This window comes from Podarcis tiliguerta, assembly GCF_965153285.1.
Source record: "Podarcis tiliguerta genome assembly, chromosome: W".
NCBI classification, from domain to species: Eukaryota; Metazoa; Chordata; class Lepidosauria; order Squamata; family Lacertidae; genus Podarcis; species Podarcis tiliguerta.
The window spans coordinates 9,690,021-9,714,487 of NC_139552.1; the positions used below are offsets into that span (position 1 = coordinate 9,690,021).

The following is a 24,467-nucleotide window of genomic DNA, read 5'->3' on the forward strand; positions in this document are numbered from 1 at the left end:
CACGCCAATGCTGGGCTGTGCCTGTGCAGCCAACTCATGCCGAGGACTACAGGCGTGTCCGACAGGTGTGTGACATTAAAGCTGATGACTTCTTGGTGATTTCCAATCCGCATCACCATTGGTGGCGTTTGTCGCACCACCTGCCCCCCTAACAAGTCTCTGCCATCCACCGTGACAACGTTCAGGGGCAGCGTGGCTGGTAGCAGTGGTATATTGTGCTGCTGAATGAATTCCAGTCCTATAAAGTCAGCGTTGCTGCCGGAGTCAATGGTGATCGGCACCTCCAGAGTGCGTCCATTGGGCAGTTGGAGAGACGCTGTAAGCTGCACCACTGGTTTGGGTGGGAGGGGGTCTGTGGGTTGCAAAAGTGCTGGGGATTGTTTCATTGACTTGTCTGACTGGACCCCAGTGCCTCTTCCTCCAGCCAGACTCTGTCGTTTAACTGTTGCTGCGTTTTCAATTGAGCTGCTTCAGCAACTGTTGCGGAGGCTGCAGTGTGCTTGTGGAGCCTCTGGGGACACTCTTTCGCCATGTGTTGAGCACTGTCGCAGATGTAGCACTTCCTGTTCCCTCTAGGAGGCTTCGTTTTGGCTGCTCCCGGTGTTAGGGCTCTGTTAGCTGACTGAGCCCTGGCACCTCCTATCTCCATCGGCTCTTCTCCCCCTCCCTGCGAGGGTGTGGAGTGCGCACGCGCTGCTTCTCTGGGAAAGAAGGGAGGTGCTCTGGCTGGTGCCCTTCCCCAACGCCCTTCTTCCCTGTTGCAAGGACGTTCTTCCAGATGCACCCCGATCTCCAGAGCCCTCTGGACTACCTGCTGGGTGCTCCTTGGTCTCTCCCCTCTTCCAATCTCCGCTTTTACGTCTGCATTCAACCCCTCCCAAAAGAGGTCTCTGACTGGCGCAGAATCTTTTTCCCACCCCAGGGCATGAACCAGTCCGAAGAATCGAGTATGGTACTGCCGCACGCTGGCTTTGCCTTGTTTAAGTCCATGTATGTCCCTCCTGGCAATATCGACGTCTACCTTTGATAAAAAGCATGAGTCCATTGCTTTAATAAAAGCCTTCGCATCTTGGAGCGCTGGATCATTGTCCCTCCATAGATTCCGCAGCCACGTTTTGGCTTCCCCATGCAAATGGGACAAGATAAACCCCACTCTCTCTCTCTCATCTCTAAAATCTTTGTCAAGTAAATCCAGCGCAAACAGCAGGTCTGCTCTGAAGTTGGGGTACTGCTGCAAACTCCCGTCGAAATGCGATACAAGGCTTCCTCCCCTTCTCCCCAAACCTATGCCTTCTGCCTTGGCTCCCGTTTGCCCCTCTTTGGAAAGCACGTCCAACCTGGCCTGGAGATCCCGGCAGGAGGTAACCATCTCCTCCTCTCTCTTCCTGGATGCAATTACCTCAGTGCTGAGTTGTGTCACCGCTTCTTGCAGGGCTTTTATCTTCTCTTCCGTCGTCATCTTGCCTGAGTTTTGTGAGCTCTGTAAGCACCCCTCCTCTGTCCTCGCTGCGCCGACTCACGTGGCGAGGTTCTCGGTGCCAAAACTTTAAAATGAGAGACAGAGCATACTGTCAGGGCTGGCTCCGGGTCCCAGCTCACCAAGGACCAACGCTAGCCGATAGTACAGTATCAAAGTCTTTATTGAAGAATAGTCTCCATTTACAAGTCTCAGCGTCCCAGCCCTACGTCTGGACTTTAGACCGGCGATGCTCTGTCTGGATCTCCACCCCCCGTGCACCAGTTCAAGACTCTAATCTTACTCCACCTCTTCCTTCTCTCTCTCTTCCTCTGGGTCTTACTACCCCCCGGGGTCTCATTCCTCCTGGACTCTTCCGACGCGGAGCTAGACCCCTCTGACTCCTCCCCCTCTCTTCGGCGGGCTTTAGGACCTGGCTCCTTACCCGGGCTGCCCACCTTGCCGCCCTCCTGTACATTTGAACTTGGCGCGCGCGCGCGTTTTACTTTCCGGATGACCGTTTCCTCGCTCCCTGACGAGGGTGTGGCCACTCCTGCCTCACGTTCTCCCTCTGCCTGCGCGCTCCCTGATCCCGATGCCTTAGACTCCTCCCCCCTACTGCACTCTGGGGGGGACGCTGGTCCGGATTTCCAGCTGCTACTCTCTGAGTCCCCTTCTTCCCGAGGTGTCCCCCTGGGCACTCCCCTTGCCCTGACCATGGGGGCCCCTTTCTGTGAATCCTCCGAGTCACTGGAGAGACTCAGAGATCTTGGACTACTGTCGCCGCTGACATTTCCTTCCGACTCCTCCCCCTCGCTCTCTGTTTCTTCCCTCTCCAGTGACTCTGCTCCTGAACCCCTGACACGTACGCTTCCCAGTCTCTAGATGCTTGGTTGAACGGCGAGAAGCTGCTGTTGGTTGCCATTCTGAGTTCCTTGTGTCCCGGAGCTGAAGCCTGGATACACGGTGCGAGGCAGCGGTGCGGCAGGTGGCGGTGCTGTGTTTGGCAGTCAGCTCAGCGGGATCCCACCCTCGTCGCCAGTGTAATATACTCAGAGTCGCAAAGTGATTTCATGCTCTTTATTCAGCTCATAGTGGTGAGGAGGAATGAATGAAAGTCCCCTCAAAGTATCTGCTTTATATACATTATTTACACAATGGGCTGCACACGATTGGTTAATTCTGGAATTCTACTGTAAGCCAATCAGGTTGTGGATTCACTTATATCTGGAGCATGATTGGGTGGTTCCTGCCAAGCAATCATACTGCTGCATTGTTGTAGGACCAATCATACTGCTGCATTCTGAATCCTATTGTTCTAGGGCCAATCAGACTGCTGCAATTTGGATCATATTGTTCTAGGACCAATCAGACTGCTGCAGTTTGGATCCTATTCAACTCAGTACATAACAAAGAGACAGCCCAGTTCTTCGTAGATCATGTCTTCAAGCTGCACAGTCTGCCACAGCGAATTGTGTCTGAAAGAGGAACCCAATTCACCTCCCAGTTCTGTAAGAAGGTCATGCAACTTCTGGACATGGAACTGTGCCTCTCTTCAGCTCATCATCCGGAGACCAACAGAGAGGCAGAGAGAACCAACAACACACTGCAGCAGTACCTGTGTTGTTACGTCAGTTACCAGCAGGATGACTGGGTGGCCTTGCTCCTCTTGGCCGAGTTTGCGTATAAAGAAGTCTGACCCATCTTCTTTAACTTTCCATATGCTGGTGGAATCCCACCACTCCAAATGGTTGGCTCGCATTGAAAGCAGAATCGGAACATGTGGCCTATCACTCGAGTCGCTGCTTATGCTCCCACAATTGGAAGCATTCCAGACAATCAAGTGCAGAATCCTAGAGATTGAATTCCAAGCCCTTAGCAGTACAGCCAATAAAACCTGTTCCCCATTGGGGTTGGGAATTCTACCCTCATTTGGCCAGGGCCCTCCATCTTTACATTACCTTTATGCTCCCCACCTAAGCAGAGCTATTTCCCTCTCAAGATTTCACATCTTGCCATCTAGTAAGATGTTAGATTCTTGAAAATCCCTTATTCTGAAGGTACTGCCCTTGTGGCACAAAACAGGCTGTATCTATCACACACGTTTTATTTCATTGCCCAGTTTATGCAAAAATAAATGATTAGTATTTGGCCCCCTTATTGAAGGAGGGGATCTTCCAGGGTGACCTATCTGTTGAATAACTGTAGGAATGACTTGGAGAATGCGGCAAGATTTTGGAGTGACGCCATGAAATTACGTCACCATAGGTCCTAAGAGCCACCTTTGTATCTCACAGCGTCTGGACAGTTTTATCCTAAAGTGCCTCCTACTATGTTTTGTTACCTGTGTTGTTTTCCAATCCATGTATACGACATACTCTTACTATGCCAATAAAGGAGATTGATTGAGAACTAACTTATACTTAAGAGTACACCCATTGAAGTTAACAAACCTAAGTTGATCGTGCCTGTCAGGGGACTGCCATCAAAAGGGGGGAGGGAGGCAGGAACGATAGGAAAACAGACATGCAGCTTCCGTCGCCCAGTTTTCGCAAGGGAATCAAACATAAGGAAAAGAGGAGGAGATTGGGGGTGTCCAGGTTCTTATGATGGGGGGGGGGGCGGAAGAACCCACTCTTGGAATCTGCTACTGACTGAGGCAGACATGAACTTTGGACTTCTGCACTGTACATAGTTTGCACCAAATAAAACCTATAAAAAGGCAGGTCGGAGTCCTGGCTGTTTACTCGTGAGCAACCATACGCATCCTTGACAGCGCCCATCAATTTCAGTGGGCCTGCTCTGCATAGGACTGACACAGGATACAACCCAAAGTAACGTCCAAACTGTTCTACATTGTCATTAACACAGTTCTATTTTTAGTAATTCTGCCCAGAATCTTTTTTTTTAAAGGTTGCTGTTAAAAGGTGGTCTCTTGTCCCTCAGTGTCTAGGGTGGTTGGGAAGTGAGGAGGCTAGGAAGTTCACAACCTTCAAATAAGCATTTCTAGAAATAGATATCTAGGCCGTCTGGTTTGGAATTTGAACCTTTATTTTACGCTTTATAATAGTTGCTTTTCATGCCAACTTGCTTCCTGCCCCAATTTGTCTTAACAATTACTGTTGTGATTCCTTACTGTAGTAATTCCTAGTGTCCCTCCAAACCCACAGATTCGCCAGTGGGCCATCCTGAAAGCCAGGAGCCTGGGGAAGGTGGACAGGGACGACTATTACAACATCCAGGAAGTGTTGACGTGCTTGTTCAGAGTCATAGAGCTGGACCACTTTGAAAACTCTGATACTTATAACCTTGCAATAGTTGAGAAGGGGAATCTTATCTTGTTGCCTCGCCATCTGTATGATCCCACCAGTTACAAAAACTACTGGCTAGGTGAGTAGAAGCAAGCTGAGATGTTAGGCATGAACCATTCTATAGAGAGTGGTAGCATTGTAGTACAGCAGAGATGGCTAAACCTTTTTGTCTTTTGGCGCATGGGCAACATTGGCTCATAACAAAACCTCTGAGGGCTTCATGCCAGCACTGTGTGTGCCCCCAAAATGGGCATGGGGTGAGCATGGGTACAACCACCCCACACTCAGTCTGTGTGTCTTCCCCTCCAGTGCATGCATGCACACACACACACGCACACACGCACACACACACGGAAAGCTACCTTACACTGAATTTGACCATTGGTCCATATAGCTAAAAGCTTACTAACCTGTGGTCTTAGATGTTGCTGGAATATGTTTCTCATAATCTTGGACTATTAGCTTGCCAGTTGGGGCTGATGGGAATTGTAGTCTGATAGAATTTAGAGGGCTGCAGGCTTGCGCCCTGAGGCTCCTTTTCTCCTGTTCCTTGTAGAATGAAAACTTTCCCTCCTTTACCTGTATCAGACATTTTTTGGTGGCATTGAACTGTTGCATATATCATTTTAAAAAAATTACACCATCTCAACTATGTTTGTGCAACCTGTTCAAAGAAATGTGTAATGAAAAACAGGGGAAGCTAACATGATGCCCTCCAGATGTTGTTGGACTCCCAACTCCCATCAGCCCTAGTCAATATGGTCTGCTGCCAGGGATGATGGGAGTTGTATTCCCAAGCTCTAGAGGGCTCCAGAGATTAAAAGTTTGAGTGGCATGCTAGCAGGTGCAATTACAAAAGTAGGTTTTGTTTTGGTTGTGGATTAAGATCGGGAGTTAAGCCAACACCCAGTGATAGCTTCTGAACTTTCTCATTTTCATTGTTGTAGGTATCTGTATGTTGTTGATGGTGCTGGAAGAACAAGCCATGGATTTGTTGTTGTTTGGCCCAGACAAGCAGATTGACTTCATGCCGTGCATAATGAAGGCCATGAAGAAACCAACGGAGGGTAAGTAACTAATAATCATTGGGGGCAGTGATACAAGCAAATTAAAAACAGTCTGAGTGTCCATCTCTTAAGGTAAAATCATTCCTTTCACAGAACTTGTACGCCAAGTAACTTACTTAATGTGGAAATGTTATGGTATAGTATATGATGGCTGACAGCTAGTTTCTTTTTTTAAAAAAAACTTTTTTATTTATTCAAAATGAAAAAGTAAAAGAAAAATCATTATTCCATTTTGCATATCATACTTTGGAAAAAACCAAAACAAAACAAAACCCATATACACAAAAATAAAGAAATACTAAAACTTTCACCAGTGTAGCTTCCCTCCACCACAACTTGACATCCTTTATACTATAAATAGTTTAACATTGTGTCTTGTATTATCCAATATATATCCATTATTAATTTTACCTTAGTTTGATTCATCTTTACATACTTATTCTACGCATAGCAATATATTATCCTTGGAGCAGTGTTTTTTCATATAGTCCTCAAAACATTGCCATTCCTTCCTTAGATTTTGGTTGGACTGATTTCTTATGGCTGCCGTTAATTTGGCCAATCTTATAAATTCACATAATTTAATTATCCAATCTTCTTTAGTGGGAATGATGTCTCCTTTCCAATTTCTAGCAGGTAGCAATCTGGCTGTGACTGTGGCATATAAAAACATCCTTTTCTTAGAATCATAGAATCATAGAGTTGGAAGAGACCACAAGGGCCATCGAGTCCAACCCCCTGCCAAGCAGGAAACACCATCAGAGCACTCCTGGCATATGGTTGTCAAGCCTCTGCTTAAAGACCTCCAAAGAAGGAGACTCCACCACACTCCTTGGCAGCAAATCCCACTGTCGAACAGCTCTTACTGTCAGGAAGTTCTTCCTAATGTTTAGGTGGAATCTTCTTTCTTGTAGTTTGGATCCATTGCTCCGTGTCCGCTTCTCTGGAGCCGCAGAAAACAACCTTTCTCCCTCCTCTTTGTGACATCCTTTTATATATTTGAACATGGCTATCATATCACCCCTTCTTATCCTGTGGCTGTCATTTCCTAAAATACCCAATAGGAACGCCTCCAGTTTCTTCTCTCTAGAAATTGCGAACTTTTTTTTCTTTAATTCTTCATGGATACATCCCCACCATACATGGAACATTGTCCCCTCAATTGGTTGGATTTTAGTTTATATACCTTGACTAATTTAGAGGGTGTCATATACCACCTATATAACATTTTTACCAGATTTTCCATAATGGTGTAACAGGCGGTAAATCTGATGTCTGGTCTCCAAAGTTTTCCCACTGCTCCATCTGCATTGTGTGGCTGATGTCCTGGGCCCATTTTACCATAACATCTTTTACTTGCTCACCTTTCAGGTCCCATTCAAGTAATAGATCTTAAATTTTAGATAATAATTTCTTATTGTTCTTTAATAATATAATTTGTAATTTGGATTCTTCTTTTCCGAAACCTATTTTTTTATCTGAATTAAATACATTATTTAACTGGTGGTATTGTAGCCAATCGGTGAGATAATGCGTTATCTCTTCAAAAGATTTCAATTTCATTTGCCCTTGATCTTCTTTTAGTAGTTGGCTGTAAGTTCCCCAACTGCTCTCCATATTTATATTTTTAACTGCGAAGGCCTCTAATGGGGACAGCCACCATGGCGTTTGAGGTTCAAGTAATGGTTGGTATCAGTCCACACCTTATAAGAGGGCATTCCTAACTATATGATTAGTAAACCCACTGTGGACTTTGACTTTATTGTAGCCAAGGTAGGCATGCACACTGACAACTGGGAAATACTGGCCTGTGAGCGCTCCAGTTGGAGAACAGCCTTTACCAAAGGTGTCCTGGGCTTTGAAGACACTCAAACTCAGGATGCAAGGGAGAAACGTGCTAAGAGGAAGGCACGCTTGGCAAATCCACACCGTGATCAACTCCTGCCTGGAAATCAATGTCCCCACTGTGGAAGGACGTGTGGGTCCAGAATTGGCCTCCACAGTCACTTACGGACTCATTGTTAAAACCGTGTCTATGGAAGACGATCTTACTCGGCTACGAGTGATCGCCAAAGAAGAAAAAGAAGAAGCCACCCATATCTGTTGTTGTAACTCTCCAAGTCCAGTAAATCTGTCTTCTCTAACAAGATCCAATCCTTAATCCACGTCAGGAACGCTGCCTCTCTTTCTTACCCATCAGTAATTTGTTATTTATACGGGATTTCTTACTCAGCCAGATAAACATTGTCAAATCTTTTCTCTACCTATCTAAACATTCAATTTTCCCTATAATCGGGATCATTTGAAAAAAGGAAGATAATTTTGGGGAGCACATTCATTTTTATTACCAAGATTTTCCCCCAAAATGAAAGTTTTAGTCTGGTCCAAATTTCCAATTTTTAAAAAAATTCTTTCCAAAATTCATTATAATTATCATCAAAAAAGGTTAATATTTTACATTGTTATTTCAGTTCTGAGATATTTTGCTTCTTTCACTATCATCAAACCCATTTTATCCTGTAGCTCCTTTTTCTTCTAACCCCTTAAATTTTTAATCATTAGTTTTGTTTTTGATCTGTTGAGTTTAAATCCAGTACAATCCAGAAACCTCACCAAATGCTGATATTTTTTCCAACGCTTTAGGTATACTCGATTCTGGGTCTTCTACTGTAATGATTAAATCATCTGCAAAGGCTTTCACTTTGAAAGCCTTTTGGCCCAGGGTAATTCCTTTAATTTCTTCTTCATTCCTCAATACCGAGTTTAGTATTTCCAAAGTCAATATGAATAATAAAGGAGAGAGTGGCATAGCTGTCAACTTTTCCCTTTTCTTGCGAGGAATCCTATTCGGAATAAGGGAATTTCCCTTTAAAAAAGGGAAATGTTGACAGCTATGGAGAGTGGGCAGCCCGGTCTTGTGCTTTTTCTATTGATATATATTCTGTTTCTGCATTATTGATTATTAGGGTGGCTTTTTGTTTTTCATAAATAGCTTTTATGCCTTTGGTAAATTGTTCTCCCATTATAGCTAGGTCAATAGCTTTCTTTCAACATTTCCATGATAAATTATTGAAAGCCTTCTTGGCATCCACTAACATGAAAGCAGCTTTCTTATTTGGCTTTAGGTCTAAATACTCAATTAAATCTATCACTACTCTCACGTTAGTTTTCATGTGATGCTCTGGGAGGAATCTGGCCTGATCTTGATTCGTACATCCTTTAGTACCGATTTCAGTCTGTTGGCCAGAGTTCCTGCGTACAGTTTGTAATCGTCATTTAAAAGTGAGATAGGCCGATAATTGGTAACAGATTCACAAGGCGATCCTTGTTTATGGATTAGAATTATGTTCGCTTCTTGCCATGAATCTGGGATTTTACCATCTTAGATTATTTTGTTCATAAGTGATTTCATTGGTATGGCTAATGTCTCTTCCAATTTCTTATAATGGATTGCTGGTAGCCCGTCTGGATCAGGTGATTTGCCCAACTTTGAATGCGAAATAATCTGGTGTATCTCCATCATGGTAACTGGCGAATTTAGTTGGTCAATCTTCTCTTCTGGTATTTTGGGAATTTATTTCCCTTGGAAATACTTTATTATGTCCTGTTCTTCCGCTATTCCTGCCTTATATAAATTTCAAAAGTATCCTAAAAAAGAATTGGTTATTCCTTCTTGGTTGTCAAGGTAAGTGTGGATAAGCCCCAAGGAGCAGAAATCAATTTGGTTGCACCTTCTTCAGATTGCTATTCTATGAATTAATTTCTGCAACTCTCATTCATTTATCCATAGTACATTTCTTGTAGCTGCTCCATGAGAAAAGCATCCAGTTCAGCAACATTAACCCCCCCCCATTATAACATTGCCTCATATATATTTACTTCTGCTTAAAATCTTCTGTCAGCACAGTTAATTCTTAAAATCATTAGGTTTTCAGACTTTCTTCATTTCTTACTGTTTGTTAAACAGTGCTGTTGCATTGCATTCACCACTTGGGAGCACCATTAACATTCAAATGCAGTCATAACAGTGAAAAATTTCCTATTATCTGTTACTTTGTCAGTTTGCCAGCTCTGTGGGAGGAGGCCCTTACATATTAAAACACAGAGATAAGGAAGCCAGCCAAGCAAAGGCAAGACATATAGCAACATCCAGTTAAGGAGAGTGTTAAAATTGATTGATTGATTATATTTCTATCCTGCTTTTCACTCAAATGAATCCCAAAGCGGCTTACAAACGATAAATAATGACAACACGATAGAACATAAAAGAACATCACAGTTGCAGGATAAATCATACAGAATAATTAACAAATTGTCAGTGAAACATCACAATTAAAGCAAAAGTCATATTATATGCTTAACAAATCAATGCAGCATTTATAATAAAAAACACTGTTAACAATAAAAATATCGCAATCAAAAGATAAACTAAGCACTGTTAAATTCATACAAACACTCTCCCCACCTCCATGACTCATAATCATGACTTGATTCAGCTCACTAAAATACAAGTGCCTTGCACCACCCTCCATTCTGAAGGTTTATTGGACATTAGGTGGATGTGCAAGGCAGGTGGAAAAAGCCATTACTTACTGGACAGAATACCATGTTGGCCCAAATATAAGCCACACTCTCCACCCCCCCCCCCCAAATTCTGACAGTGAAAAGTTAAAGTGTGGCTTATATTCACGGCTTTACATCGTCGACAATGCAGCGTGGTCCCCCCCCCCCCCCCAGGAAGCAGCCCGGGTATTGTCTTTTTTTCTCTCCCCCCACCCTTCAATTTTAAAGGTGCAGCTTATTTGCAGGTGCGGCTTATATTCGGGCCAATACGGTACAGCTCTGAATCTCAAGTGAGTTCTTTTCAAGCTTTCTAGCCTCAACTTTCCCCATTGACCTGGCGCCAGATTCACCCTTCATGTCCTGTTAAATAGTGTATGGTCCATTATGGAAAATTCTGTGGCATCTTCTAGAATCCATGTGTGTATGTGTACACACACGCGCGCACACACACACACACACACACACACACATAGCTACCACCCCTTTGCCTTTCCCATACACCTGACCACCACACCTCCCTTCACCCCTCCCTCCCTTATCCCCCTCACAGAGCAGTTTGCTAAACCGCTGTGTGAAATAAATATGGATACTGTTTGGCAGAAATTTGCTGGTGATTAGAAATCCTATCAAGTCAAAAGTTGGATGTGTTTTGGCAGCCTTCACCTTTTCAAAATTAATTAAACCAAAGTTCAGTTCTCCCCAATTTCCAAAACAAGACGGGCATTGTTCTGGAATGAAAACGGCTAACATGAAAAGTAAAGTTGAAAACCACTTAAGAGTGGCATTGCGGCAAAACAATCAGTGTAAAAGCATAAGACAAATGGGGAAAAAGCAGAAAGTTGGCGCTGTAAAACATCATCCGGTAATACATGGTTAATACTCCTGCTCTACACACCCGGACACTTCTCCTCCACAGGCAGCAAATTTTTGCAGTCAGGCAACAGCTTGATCACCTGCAGTAGGCAGCATGGAAGACTTGCAGGGGTTACAAGTTGCCCATGAATTCAGCATCAAGTCAGTTCTCCACCCCATTATATGTATTATAATTATATTATACAGTATATGGAAAGGAAATATTTATTACAATTTATCCGTCCAATCTCCTGTGTGTGGGTTAAGCAGAGTATTAAAACCCCGTATTTGGCAGCAAAATGTAGAAGCTGTGGAACTAGGCTGCAAAACCTTATCTCTTCTGAGCAATTCCAGCTTATAAACTGTCTTCCCTTTGGTTTCCCTCTTAAAAAAAGAATAGGGTAACAACTTATAATCTTATAAAGTAAACTTAAAATATAGTGTTTACTTACTTAACAGTCTTGCATTGGATCACAGGAATGAGTGAGTCTTTTTGTTGTTGTTTTTGCTGACTGTATAGAGCTTCTCCATCTTTGGCTGCAGAGAATATAATCAATCTGATTTCGATGCTGCCCATCTGGTGATGTCCATGTGTAGAGTCATTTCTTGTGTTGCTGGAAAAGCGTGATTGTGATGACAAGCTTGTTCTCTTGGCAGAACTCTATTAGTCTTTGCCCTATTTCGTTTTGATCTCCAAGGCCAAACTTGCCAGTTGTTCCTTTTATCTCTTGATTCCCTACTTTAGCATTCCAATCCCCTATAATGAGAAGAACATCCTTCTTTGGTGTCACTTCTATAAGGTCTTGTAAGTCTTCATAGAATTGCTCAATTTCAGTTTCTTCAGCACCAGTAGTTGGTGCATAAAGTTGGATTACTGTGATGTTAAAAGGTCTGCCTTGGATTCGTATCGAGATCATTCTATCATTTTTGAGATGCATCCCAGTACAGCTTTTGCCACTCTTTTGTTGACTATGAGGGCCACTCCATTTCTTTTACGGGATTCTTGCCCACAGTAGTAGATATCATAGAATCATAGAATCATAGAATCATAGAGTTGGAAGAGACCACAAGGGCCATCGAGTCCAACCCCCTGCCAAGCAGGAAACACCATCAGAGCACTCCTGACATATGGTTGTCAAGCCTCTGCTTAAAGACCTCCAAAGAAGGAGACTCCACCACACTCCTTGGCAGCAAATTCCACTGTCGAACAGCTCTTACTGTCAGGAAGATATGATGATCATCCGAACTGAATTCGCCCATTCCCGTCCATTTTAGTTCACTGATGCCCAGGATGTCAATATTTATTCTTGCCATCTCATTTTTGACCACATCCAACTTACCCAGGTTCATGGTTCTTACATTACAGGTTCCTATGCAATATTTTTCTTTACAGCATTGGACTTTTCTTTCGCTTCCAGGCATATCCGCAACTGAGCGTCCTTTCGGCTTTGGCCCAGCCGCTTCATCAGCTCTGAATCTACTTGTACTTGTCCTCCGCTCTTCCTCAGTAGCATGTTGGACGCCTTCCGACCTGAGGGGCTCATCTTCCAGCGTCATAGCTTTTATATGCCTATTGTCTTTGTCCATGGAGTTTTCTTGGCAGGGATACTGGAGTGGCTTGCCGGTTCCTGCTCCAGGTGGATCACGTTTGGTCAAAACTCTCCACTATGACCTGTTCATCTTGGGTGCCCTGCTCAGCATAGTTCATAGCTTCTCTGAGTTATTCAAGCCCCTTCGCCACGGCAAGGCAGTGATCCATGAAGGGGGAGTCTTTTTAGATGAGTCTAAAAAGCCTGGGACACAAATTTTCACGGCCCTCTAATGGCTATGGTGGCTGATTTACCAGAAGTAATGTATTTAGAAGTAATGTATTTAGAATTCACCTCTATACCACCTCTGTTTGTAACCCAGGTGAGGGACCACCTTTTAAATAAACCACTGGCACTTGGTAAGTGTGGATAAGCCCCAAGGAGCAGAAATCAATTTGGTTGCACCTTCTTCAGATTGATTTAATTAATTTCTGCAACTCTCATTCATTTATCCATAGTACATTTGTTGAAGCTGCTCCATGAGAAAAGCATCCAGTTCAGCAACATTAACCCCCCCCCCCCGATTATAACATTGCCTCATATATATTAAAGGTAAAGGGACCCCTGACCATTAGGTCCAGTCGTGGCTGACTCTGGGGTTGCGGCGCTCATCTCGCTTTATTGGCCGAGGGAGCCGGGGTACAGCTTCCGGGTCATGTGGTCAGCATGACTAAGCCGCTTCTAGGGAACCAGAGCAGCACACGGAAACGCCATTTACCTTCCTGCCGGAGCGGTACCTATTTATCTACTTGTACTTTGACATGCTTTCAAACTGCTAGGTGGGCAGGAGCAGGGACCGAGCAACGGGAGTTCACCCTGTCGCGGGGATTTAAGTATATTGAGGTATAAGATCATAAAAATAAGACAAAAATTAAGCAGAAGTAATGGGGTCACGAAGAGTCGGACACGACTGAACGACTAAACAACAACAACAACAATAAATATTTAAAGAACCGGAAGGGGAAGTTGAGGGAAGTCATGAGGAAGGGTTTTTGTGTGTTTTTTTTATATGACAAATGTTACATTGTGTTATTTGGTTGAATATAAAATTGTAAAATCCAATAAAATTTATTTTTAAAAAACAGCATCATTGACCATATTACATGTATGGGAAACAAAACAGCTTTGACCATATCATTGCAAAAGTGTTTTACACAATAAAATGAACAAGGGCTCTGAGACGTATTTTGTTTTTATTAAATAATCAATAAAACTTAATTTTTTTAATATATCAGATGACATTGTAACATCAGAGGGTACAATTTTAACTATTCTCACGAATGTGTGAGTTATTTCAGGCTCAAAGAGACTTTAAACCTGTCCAAAAAAGTACGACGAATTCCGCAAGCGGGGATTTTTCCTTGAGGAGAGTCCCGTGCTATTTCGGATGAAAAGGGCTGCTACAGGGCGCGGTAGCCCCCAAATTTAATCTCTGGGGGGATATCCAGAGTGACAGGTTCCCAGCGAAGCCAGGAGCAGCCCGCCCGGCCGTCAGGTAAATCCAGAAGGAGCGAAGAGAACGGCAGAGCGGGGCAGCGGGCTACGGTAAGCCATTTTCTACACCCGAATAGCGAAGCCCCGAGCTTGCAAGAGAAGCGCTCCATTCTCAAATAAAAGAAATTCGGACCTAATTGGATTATAATTTCATGGTAACAAATCAAGGAAAGATTCAAAATATAAAGAGAAAAATTTGGAGTTCAGCTGTCATCTGGAATCAGGACAGACGCAACGCAGCGCGCAGAGCTGGAAAAGGGAAAGTGAGTTGCCGCTGGCGGTTACTGTTTCTTTTCTCTCCTTGAACTTTATTAAAAAGTAACTTTTTAAGAAGTTACAAAGTAATAAGGAATTGCTAAAGCTAAAAGGGAGAACAGAGGTTTAAGATTGAGGAAGTTTGAAGTCTTTGATGCAACGGAGGAAGATATAGAGAACTAAAGTGCTTTGTTACTTTCACTTTTAAAAGAACAAAGAACTGCGAAACGGAAAAGGAGCTTCCGACTCCATTACTAACATTCTGTTGGAACGGCGGTATGGTGGAAACAGCGGACAAAGTTTCTCTAGACTTTATTCTTTAAGTCTTTATTACCAAAAAGGATTACAGCAATCTCTGCCATCTAAGTACATTACTATATGCAATTGGGAAGCCCCCCTTCTTTTTAAGAATTGGGAACTTTTAAATTTTTAAACAGCGTATATTACAGGGGGGATCTGATACCCTAGTGGAAGGAACAAGATACTGCACCTTTCTTTTTTTTTATGTCTCTCTTCTTGGTGAAGGGATATATTACTGAGAAGTGAATGGTGCCTCTTCAGTACTAGCAAGTGATCTGCGCTTGTTTTCATTGTTTTCTTTTTTTCTTTTTTGGAACTTCGCCTCTGGAATTTTGACATTTGGATATAGTTTTGGGAAACGTTGCCAATTGGATATAATCTTGGGAAAAGGTTTTTGGGAAGATTTCTGGAAACTCCTTTTCCTTTGGGCCTACGTTACTATTTTTATTTCCTTCTCATTTAAATAATCCGGCTGAGTGGCAGACATTGGAACTAATTTAGATTTAAGCTACTCGCTTTCCCAGGAGGTACTTTTGGATTATTTTGGCAAGAAGTCTTGGCTTTTTGGAGCAATATTTGGGATATATTTGGAATATAAAAGTTTTTGGTTGGTTTTGGGACATAATTTTTTGTTTTTTTGTTTTTTGGGATGGTTCTCAGGGAATCAATTTATTTGGAGGAATAGCCTAATTGGTGGCAAGAAGATCTAGTTTGTTCTGTTTCGGTTTTGCACTTGATCTCCCACTCCTCATCCGTTCCTAAAGTTACGGTTTGGTTGAAAACTGATAAATTATATTTTATAATTATAAATTGGAAAATTGATAAAGTGTAAAAATTGGACTTAATTATTATTTGAGGATTGTTAGAACATTTAATAAAGATGACACATCAGGAAAAGAAAGGGGCGGATGGGGGGACACCAGCAGAGAGGAAAGGATCTAAGCAAGAAGCAGATTTTAAAGCAGAAATTTTGAGGATGTTTGCTGAAATAAAATAAAGTGAAAAGAACTTGGAATCAAAATTAGAATCAGTAGACGATAAGATTGGGAAAATGGACAAAAAAATTGATGAGACAGTAAATGAACTTAAAGGACAAATAAAAGAGGTTTCTAAGAGAACTCAAACATTAGAGGAGGGTGTAGGGGTCAGATGGGATTACCATGAGGAATTATAAAAGATACATCAAGCCATCGTGTCCACGATGAAAGCGTTGTGTTGACTGGGTTTGATATATTGACGATAATTTCTGATTAAATCCCATAAGATTCTACATTTGTGTCCTTTTCATGCCCTTTTGACTCTACTGCCCATTTCTCTCTCCTCACGTCACATACACAGCAGTACACAGCAGTTGCTTCGCCAGGCAGGCATCCTGTGCCATAAAGATAGTAGGCAAGTTACTTTGATGTAGTTTTCTAATATATAATCTTAAATTGTTAATCTTGGAGCCAGGAAACAGATCTCACATGAAGTTGGTAGTGATCTGGTCTTTCTGGCCATCCTTCTTATCATGTTTATTTCTCAGCTCTGGGGTTGCCAGATGCATCCCTTTGTAGTTCTCAACTTATTTACCACCCCTTTGTAGTTCTCAACTTATTTACCCCAAAATATATGCATGCTAATTAGTGTTGTAGTGTAACTTTTTCCCCACGTGGGGTTTGATGAAATGCTCAGAGGAAATATGATTGGTTCTTACGAGCACTGTGTAAAAGATTCTTTTGCTAATAAAATGGCCTGGTGAGGGGTGTGGTTTACGCACTTTCTCCGAGAGCCTTGCTGGTCAAAGCCTTGTGTCTTGTTTTTAATCAGGGTCCAATCCTTCCTTTACTTTGCTGTGATGGCCTGGGAATCCGATTCAGAGGCTGAACCGGAGGAATCCCAGCCTGCACAGGAGTCCCTGCCTCCAGGGCCGGCTGAACTGGGGCAGGGCCTTGATTCTGAAGCGCCTGCACCTGTGCCGTATCTTCAGGAGCAGGCACCAGGTGAATCCACTCTGGCTCCGGAGGTGGTTGAGGACTCAGTGCCTACAGGTGAGTCTCCCCCTGGGTCCAGTAACCCTTCAGCCTCTCCTGAACTGCAGAGGCTCAGGGCAGAGAGGCGGAGGGAACTGGTTTCTCCCAGGAGGAGTGCTCGCCTTAAGGCCAGGAGAGGTGGGCCTCCTGGGGGCCGGGGCCGCCCCTGGCCTCAGAGAAGATAAAGGCCAGTCAGCCCGGTCCCAGGTTGCGGGAGCAACGTCGTTGAAGAGCTGTTTCGGCCAGCACCCAGTCCGGTTCCCCCAGAGTTCCTGTCCTTGCCCGGCTCCTTGCTGTGGACCCCGCTTCGCCCATGGAGGACTGTCTGCCGACCCTCGACTCAGGTCCTGGACCTCGCCCCACGGTAACCTCCCCCCTGGACCAGCACATTTGCGAACGCAACAGGAGGGATTTAAGAGGACGAAACAAGAAATGAAGGAAGTGAGGTGAGAGGAAGAGAGGATCAGAGTCGAGATGTTGGAATTAAATAAATCACAAGAAGAGATTAAAGACGTGATTGCCATGAATGAATTGAGACAGAGGGAAGTTAACCTGAGGTTGAGAGCCGTCCCGGAGATACAGAATGAAAATATTAAAGAGAGACTGATTTCGGAATTGGCCCAATGGATGGAGTTACCAATAGAAGAGGTAGCTAAATCAGTACAAAATGCATTTAGGATGAGAGTAAGAACAACTAAAACAAGAAAATTTCCAGGAGATTGTTTAATTGCCTGCAAGGATAGGGAAATGAGAAATTTGATATTACAGAAGAACAGAGAGAAAAGACTTTACATAGATGGAAGTTACATAATCATCTTTAAAGACATACCAATAAGACTATTGGAACGAAGAGACCCATACAAACCATTGGTGCAGGTCCTTAAGAAAAACAACGTGGAATTCAAATGGGAATTTCCAGAGGGAATTTCATTTTTTTATAAAAATAAAAAGCGCAGACTGATGAGTCCAGAAGAAACAGGGAAGTTTCTGAGAAGGTATAAGGAATTAAAAGCAGATGATGGAGATGTTGAAGAGGTTAAAGGAGCAGAAAAAGGAGCAGGAGCCAAGGAAGAATCAGAATCGGGGGAAGAAGAAGAAGAGAATGAGAAAAAGGCAGAAGAAGAAGAAGAAGAAGAGGAAGAAGAAGAGACAGATAAAGTATAAAAAAGTAAAAAGAAAACCAAACTTATTTAATTGGAAATCATCATGGCCCTAAAATTATGGAATTGGAATATTAATGGGATGAATGAGGGGAAAAAACGGAATAAAATTGAACAATTCTTAAAAAAGAAAAATCTGGACATTATATGTTTACAAGAGACACATGTTGCAAGGAAACGCAGGAAAATTTTGATTAATAAAAGACTAGGAAATGAATTTGTATCTTCAGACAAAGAGAAAAAAAGAGGGGTAGCTCTATATATTAAAAGTAAAATTGAATCACAACAAATCTTCAAAGATGAAGAAGGAAGGATTATAGCAGTACGGATCAAATGGCAAGGCGAAAGTTTGATAATTGTCGGGATCTATGCACCTAATGGAAATGAGACTGATTTCTATAAAATCCTAGAAGAAAAGCTATTTGAATTTATGGACCAGAAAATTATAGTAATGGGAGACATGAACGGCGTAGTTTCATTGGAAATGGACAGACTAATAATAATAATAATAATAATAATAATAATAATAATAATTTATTATTTATACCCCGCCCATCTGGCTGGGTTTCCCCAGCCACTCTGGGCGGCTTCCAAAAGAATATTAAAATACTGTGATACATCAAACATTAAAAGCTTCCCTAAACAGGGCTGCCTTCACATGTCTTCTAAAAGTCTGGTAGTTGTTGTTCTCTTTGACATCTGGTGGGAGGGCGTTCCACAGGGAGGGCGCCACTACCGAGAAGGCCCTCTGCCTGGTTCCCTGTAACTTGGCTTCTCGCAGTGAGGGAACCGCCAGAAGGCTCTCGGTGCTGGACCTCAGTGTCCGGGTAGAGCGATGGGGGTGGAGACGCTCCTTCAGGTATACTGGACCGAGACTAAGAGACAGACTAAGTAAAGAAGGAAAATTACCTAAAACTTTTTTTTCTATGGTTAAGAATTACAATTTGATCGATATTTGGAGACTTAGACATCCGCTCGAGAAACAATTTACTTTTTTTTCTGAACCGAATCAGTCAATGTCAAGAATAGACCAAATATGGGTCTCGAATGAATTGACTCCAAGAATTTTACAAATTGAGATTCAACCAAGAATAATCTCGGATCACAATCCAATAAAAATGGAACTGAAAGGACTTGAGGAAAGAACTTTTAGATGGAGAATTAATGATTATCTCTTCGATGATCAAAAAATTATAGAAAAAGCACAAAAGAAACTGAGTATTTTGTGGACAACAGTAATAAAGGTACGAAGATGAGCGTAGTATGGGACGCAAGCAAGGCAGTGATGAGAGGTTTCTTCATTCAACAGAATTCATTAAAGAATAAGAACAGAGAAAAAGGGAGAAAAGAAATCTTAAAGCAGATAATGGACAATGAACAAAGATTAATTAAAAAAACCTAATAATGTAAAAATAAAACAAGAGATTAAGACCCTACAAACACAATTTGCAATGATCATAAATAAAGAAATAGAACTGAATATTAAAAGGTTAAGACAAAAAAACTTTGAATTCGCGAACAAATCAGGTAAATGGCTTGCGTGGCAAATCAAAAAGAGAAAGGAGCAAAATACAATTAACAAAATTACTGTAAATGGAGAAGAGATTGATAATCCGAAAGGAACCAGAAAGGGATTCTTGGACTTTTATAGACAATTATATAAAAACAGAGAAAGAAATAATATGAGGAAAATAGAACGATTTTTGAAAGAAAAAAAGGTGCAGAAGATCCCGGCAGAAAAGAAAGGCCAACTGAATGCCCCAATAGGAAACGAGGAGATAAAAGAGGTTATAAAGGAACTGAAAAGGGGGAAAGCCCCAGGACCAGATGGATTTACATCAGGTTACTATAAAGAACTGAGAGATGTTTTGATGACTCCATTGAAAGAAGTTATGAATAACATTTTAAAAGAAAGAGACATCCTGGAAACATGGAAAGAAGCATTCATTACATTTATCCCTAAACAGGACTCAGACTTAACACAAGTTAAAAATTACAGGCCTATTTCACTGCTCAATACAGACTACAAAATATTTGCAGTGATTTTAGCGAATAGACTGGAAAAGATATTGCAAGAAATTATTCATAAAGATCAAGCGGGTTTCCTTCCAGGCAGGCAGATGAAAGATAATATAAGAAATGTAATTAATATTTTGGAGTATCTGACTGCCAGGAATGAGAAACAAGCTATATTAATGTTTGTAGATGCAGAAAAGGCCTTTGACAATATTGCTTGGGACTTTATGCTAAAGAATCTGGAGTATATGGATGTGGGGATTGAGTTCTTCAATGGGATAAAGGCAATTTATACAGAGCAGAAAGCAAAGTTGATTGTTAATAATGTGACTACAGAAGACATAAAAATAACAAAAGGAACTAGACAGGGATGTCCACTCTCACCACTGCTATTTATAATGGTCCTAGAGGTTTTTCTAAAGACGATGAGACAAAATGAACGAATAAAAGAGGTGACAGTTGGTCAAAATGAATATAAAGTGAAAGCCTTTGCGGATGATCTGGTAATAACGATTGAAGAACCATTAGAAAGTGTAAAAGAAGTATTGGACGAGATTGAGAAATTTGGAAATGTGGCAGGGTTTAGATTAAATAAGAAGAAAACTAAAATGATTGCAAAAAATATGGATCAAAGTATGATAGAAATAATGCAACAAAGAACAGAGATAGAGGTGGTGGAAAAGGTAAAATATTTAGGAATTTGGTTAACTCCTAAAAATATTGATTTGTTTAAGAATAATTATATACCGGTCTGGAAAGGAATAACGAAAGATCTGGAGGTGTGGGGCAGAATGAGGCTATCTTACTGGGGCAGAATTTCTACGATAAAAATGAGTGTCCTTCCAAAGATGTTATTCTTGTTTCAGACTATCCCCATAATAAAGGGGGTAGTAATCTTTAAAGAGTGGCAAAAAGTGCTCTCAAGGTATATCTGGCAGGGCAAGAAGCCGAGAATTAAATTTAAGTTATTAACGGATGTAAAGGAAAGAGGAGGCTTCGCCCTGCCGGATTTGAAACTATACTATGAAGCAGCATGTCTCTGCTGGTTAAAAAAATGGATAAAATTAGAGAATAAGGAGTTATTAGATTTAGAAGGATTTGATAACAGATTTGGATGGCACGCGTATTTATGGTGTGAAAAGAAGAAAATTCATAAAGGCTTTGGGAACCACATATTCCGGAGTTCACTAATAGAAATATGGGATAGGTATAAAAACCTACTAGAACCAAGAGTTCAACCACACTGGTTGTCCCCATTAGAAGTTATGAGTGTAAAGAAATTAAATATGAGAGGTAATTGGATTACATATGGTGAATTGATAACCAAAGAAGGAGGAAAATGGAAACTAAATCCATACGAACAAGTTAGAGAACATGTTTATGATTGGTTGCATTATTTTCAGGTTAATGAAATGTTTAAAAAAGACATTAAAGAAAGTGGTTATGCAGAAAAAGACTCAAAGTTTCAGACAGATGTGATAAATAATGATTGTAAAATTTTGTCAAAAATGTATAAAATATTGTTGGAATGGAATATGAAAGATGAAGAAGTTAAATTGGTAATGGTACAATGGGCCAGAGATTTTGGTTACAATATACAGTTTGAGGATTGGGAAAAACTATGGAAGGAAAATCTAAGATTTACTGCTTGTACGGCATTGAAAGAAAATGTTATGAAAATGTTTTACAGATGGTATATTACACCGGTAAAATTAGCAAAAATGTATAAGACATGTAATAAGTGTTGGAAATGTAAGGAAAAAGAAGGAACGTTTTATCATATGTGGTTGGACTGTAAGAAAGTGAAGGGTTTCTGGGAGATGATATATAATGAAATGAAAAAGATGTTAAAATGTACATTTGTAAAGAAACCAGAGACCTTCCTGTTAGGGGTTACAGGAAAGGAAATAAGAAGAAAGGACTATAAACTTTTCCAATATGCAGTTACAGCAGCAAGAATTCTACTGGCCCAGAAATGGAAACGAGGAAATACCGACGATAGAAGAATGGAGATTGAAACTGACGGACTATGCAGAATTGGACAGACTAACTGGGAAAATTAGATATCTTCGAGACCGAAAGTTCATCGAGGACTGGGGGAAATTTGTTGAATATCTGAAAAGTATATGTGATGTGCAAACAACGCTAGTGGGGTTTCAAGAAGCACTGTGAAAGTTGAGATATATTGTTAAAAAGAAATAGAAGTGGGAGGGAAGTTTAACGGCAATATAAATAGAAGAAATGCGTAATTGAGAGGTAAATATGGATGATTGTCAGAGAAGCTGAAGGAAGTCCAAACAGAGTCAAATTTGTGGAAATTTTGATAAGACTGTATATTTGCGTTGAAAAATTAATAAAAAATATTTTTTGAAAAAATAAACCTGTCCAAAAAAGTAATTTTTTTTGGGTAAAAAACCCCTTCAAAATCAATTTATTTTATAACCACAAAAAACATCCTCCTTATTTTTACATGGTTAGCCCATTCTACAACAAAAGTATGATACACGTGTTAATTGTGGTTTGTGCGCTATGGCTTATTGAACATACCGGGAATAAAATGACAAAAATTCACTTTGAATGGCTGGTGACCTTTTTCTGTGGCACCTAATACCATTTTATACCTTATTTTGAAAGAGACCACAATTAGCTTTCTTTTGATACCAAAATAAGCCCAATCGGCTGAAAAATAAGCGAAACAGGAGGTTTTTCCTAAACTGACACAGAAATTGCATTAGCCTAAATCGCACAAAAATTGAAATTTTCAAAAAATTCTCCTGTGCCCAATTTTGGACCAAAAAATCTTAAAAAAATTATTTGAGGTTATCTCATAGTGGTGATGGCTTGTGAATGCTCTTCGTAATAAGTACCTCTGATCACTCAGAGATCAGATCACTCTGCTCACTCAATCGCCACTTCCTGCGCACCTTCCTCTGCCTGTTCCTGCTCCTCCCTGGCATTCTCATAAAAAAAAAAAATGAAGAAAATCTGAGTCGTGAGAGCACGGTCAAATATTAAAATCAGGTGATTTGTGATTTGGCGTGGAATGATCCTCGGTTGAAATTCAACCTGATGGAGCCTTCCAAAGAACTTGTTCACTTATTTTTTGGAAGTTTTGGTTGGTCTGGATAAAAGGTGTTGCCTGATACTGGATTTTTACATTTTTTCTCTTGTACCCAACAAGTTTTTCTTTACTGTTTTTAAATTTACATGTTTTTATTGTCTTCTAAGTGCTATTTCCCATCTAAGCATGTTTTGATTTGTTGTTTTTTTGTTTGTTTTGTTTTTTTAGATGAAAGCATCAATCCTTTCTGGCCTGCGCTCCACTGTTTCATGGTGATCCTGGATAAGCTTGGGTCTAAAGTATGGGGACAGGTCATTGATCCAATCCAGGCATTTCAAACTATTGTCAACAATGCGAGCTATCAGAAAGCAAGAGAGACTATTCGCCAAAGTGGCATCAGGTTGGTCCTTTATCCTTTTATTATTATTTTTAAAATACAGCAGTTTGCACATTCTCTTTTCACAGAGGTTAATAATTCAGGTAAAATCCCAGTTAGCTGGAAGTATACAATTGTGGTCCCAATTTACAAGAAAGGACAACCTATAGATCTTGGCAACTATAGGCCAATTAGTTTGCTTTCCATAATGGGGAAATTATATGCCCATTTCATTTGCTTTAAATTAGCAACATTTCTGGAGGATAATAACATAACCTCTGAAGCCAAGGCTGCTTTCCGTACGAAGTACTCAACATCTGACCACTGTCTTGTGCTGTCACACCTAGCAGAGAAATATACTAGGACCACTCCAAGGCCATTTATATATGGCCTTTATGGACCTAAAATCTGCCTTTGACTCCATCCCTAGATCCAAATTATGGTCAAAGTTGTATTCAGTGATGGAGGACAAGAGACTCCTGTACCTTATAAAAGCCTTATATAGTGATAGCAACATGTAGGTTGCTGGGGCAACTCTCTAACAAAATCACAATGTTAAGAGGGGTCAGATAGGATTGTATTCTCCCCCCCCCCCCCCATTGTTTAATCTTTTTAGAAATGACTTAGAGGAAGTCTTAATGGGGCCAGAAGGACACTGTCCAAAGATGGGGGCAAGAAGCACCCCACTTCTGTTTGATTTGTATCTGAATAGAACGTGAAGTCTTTTTCAGTTGGATTTCTCACTCTCCATATGTCTGACAGGTCACATTTGTCCACCATTTCAAAAAAAACCTTTGGTAATCTGCCAGCATTCATTACTTTGTGTGTCTGTGTTTTATCCATAAGCGTTGATGCAACTCCATTCAGGTCCCCCATCAAAATCAATTTATAATCCAAATAGTCCAGAAGTCTTGTTTCCAAGTTATTAAAAAAATCTGCTTTATAATAATAATAA

At 41.2% G+C, this 24,467-nt stretch overlaps 1 protein-coding gene across 1 annotated transcript in view; it reads left to right on the forward strand.

Annotated features, from left to right (window-relative positions):
• The window catches only part of LOC310668789 (putative helicase senataxin), a gene marked incomplete at its 3' end in the record, with an annotated part of 486,105 nt that extends 461,874 nt beyond the window's left edge, over positions 1-24,231 (forward strand). The window contains exons 2-5 of the mRNA XM_083422117.1: positions 4,627-4,846; positions 5,715-5,834; positions 23,365-23,536; positions 24,225-24,231. Of these exons, the coding sequence (XP_083278243.1) occupies positions 4,627-4,846; positions 5,715-5,834; positions 23,365-23,536; positions 24,225-24,231 (519 nt within the window). The remainder of the gene's footprint in view (positions 1-4,626; positions 4,847-5,714; positions 5,835-23,364; positions 23,537-24,224) is intronic.
• Positions 24,232-24,467: the final 236 nt, after the last annotated feature.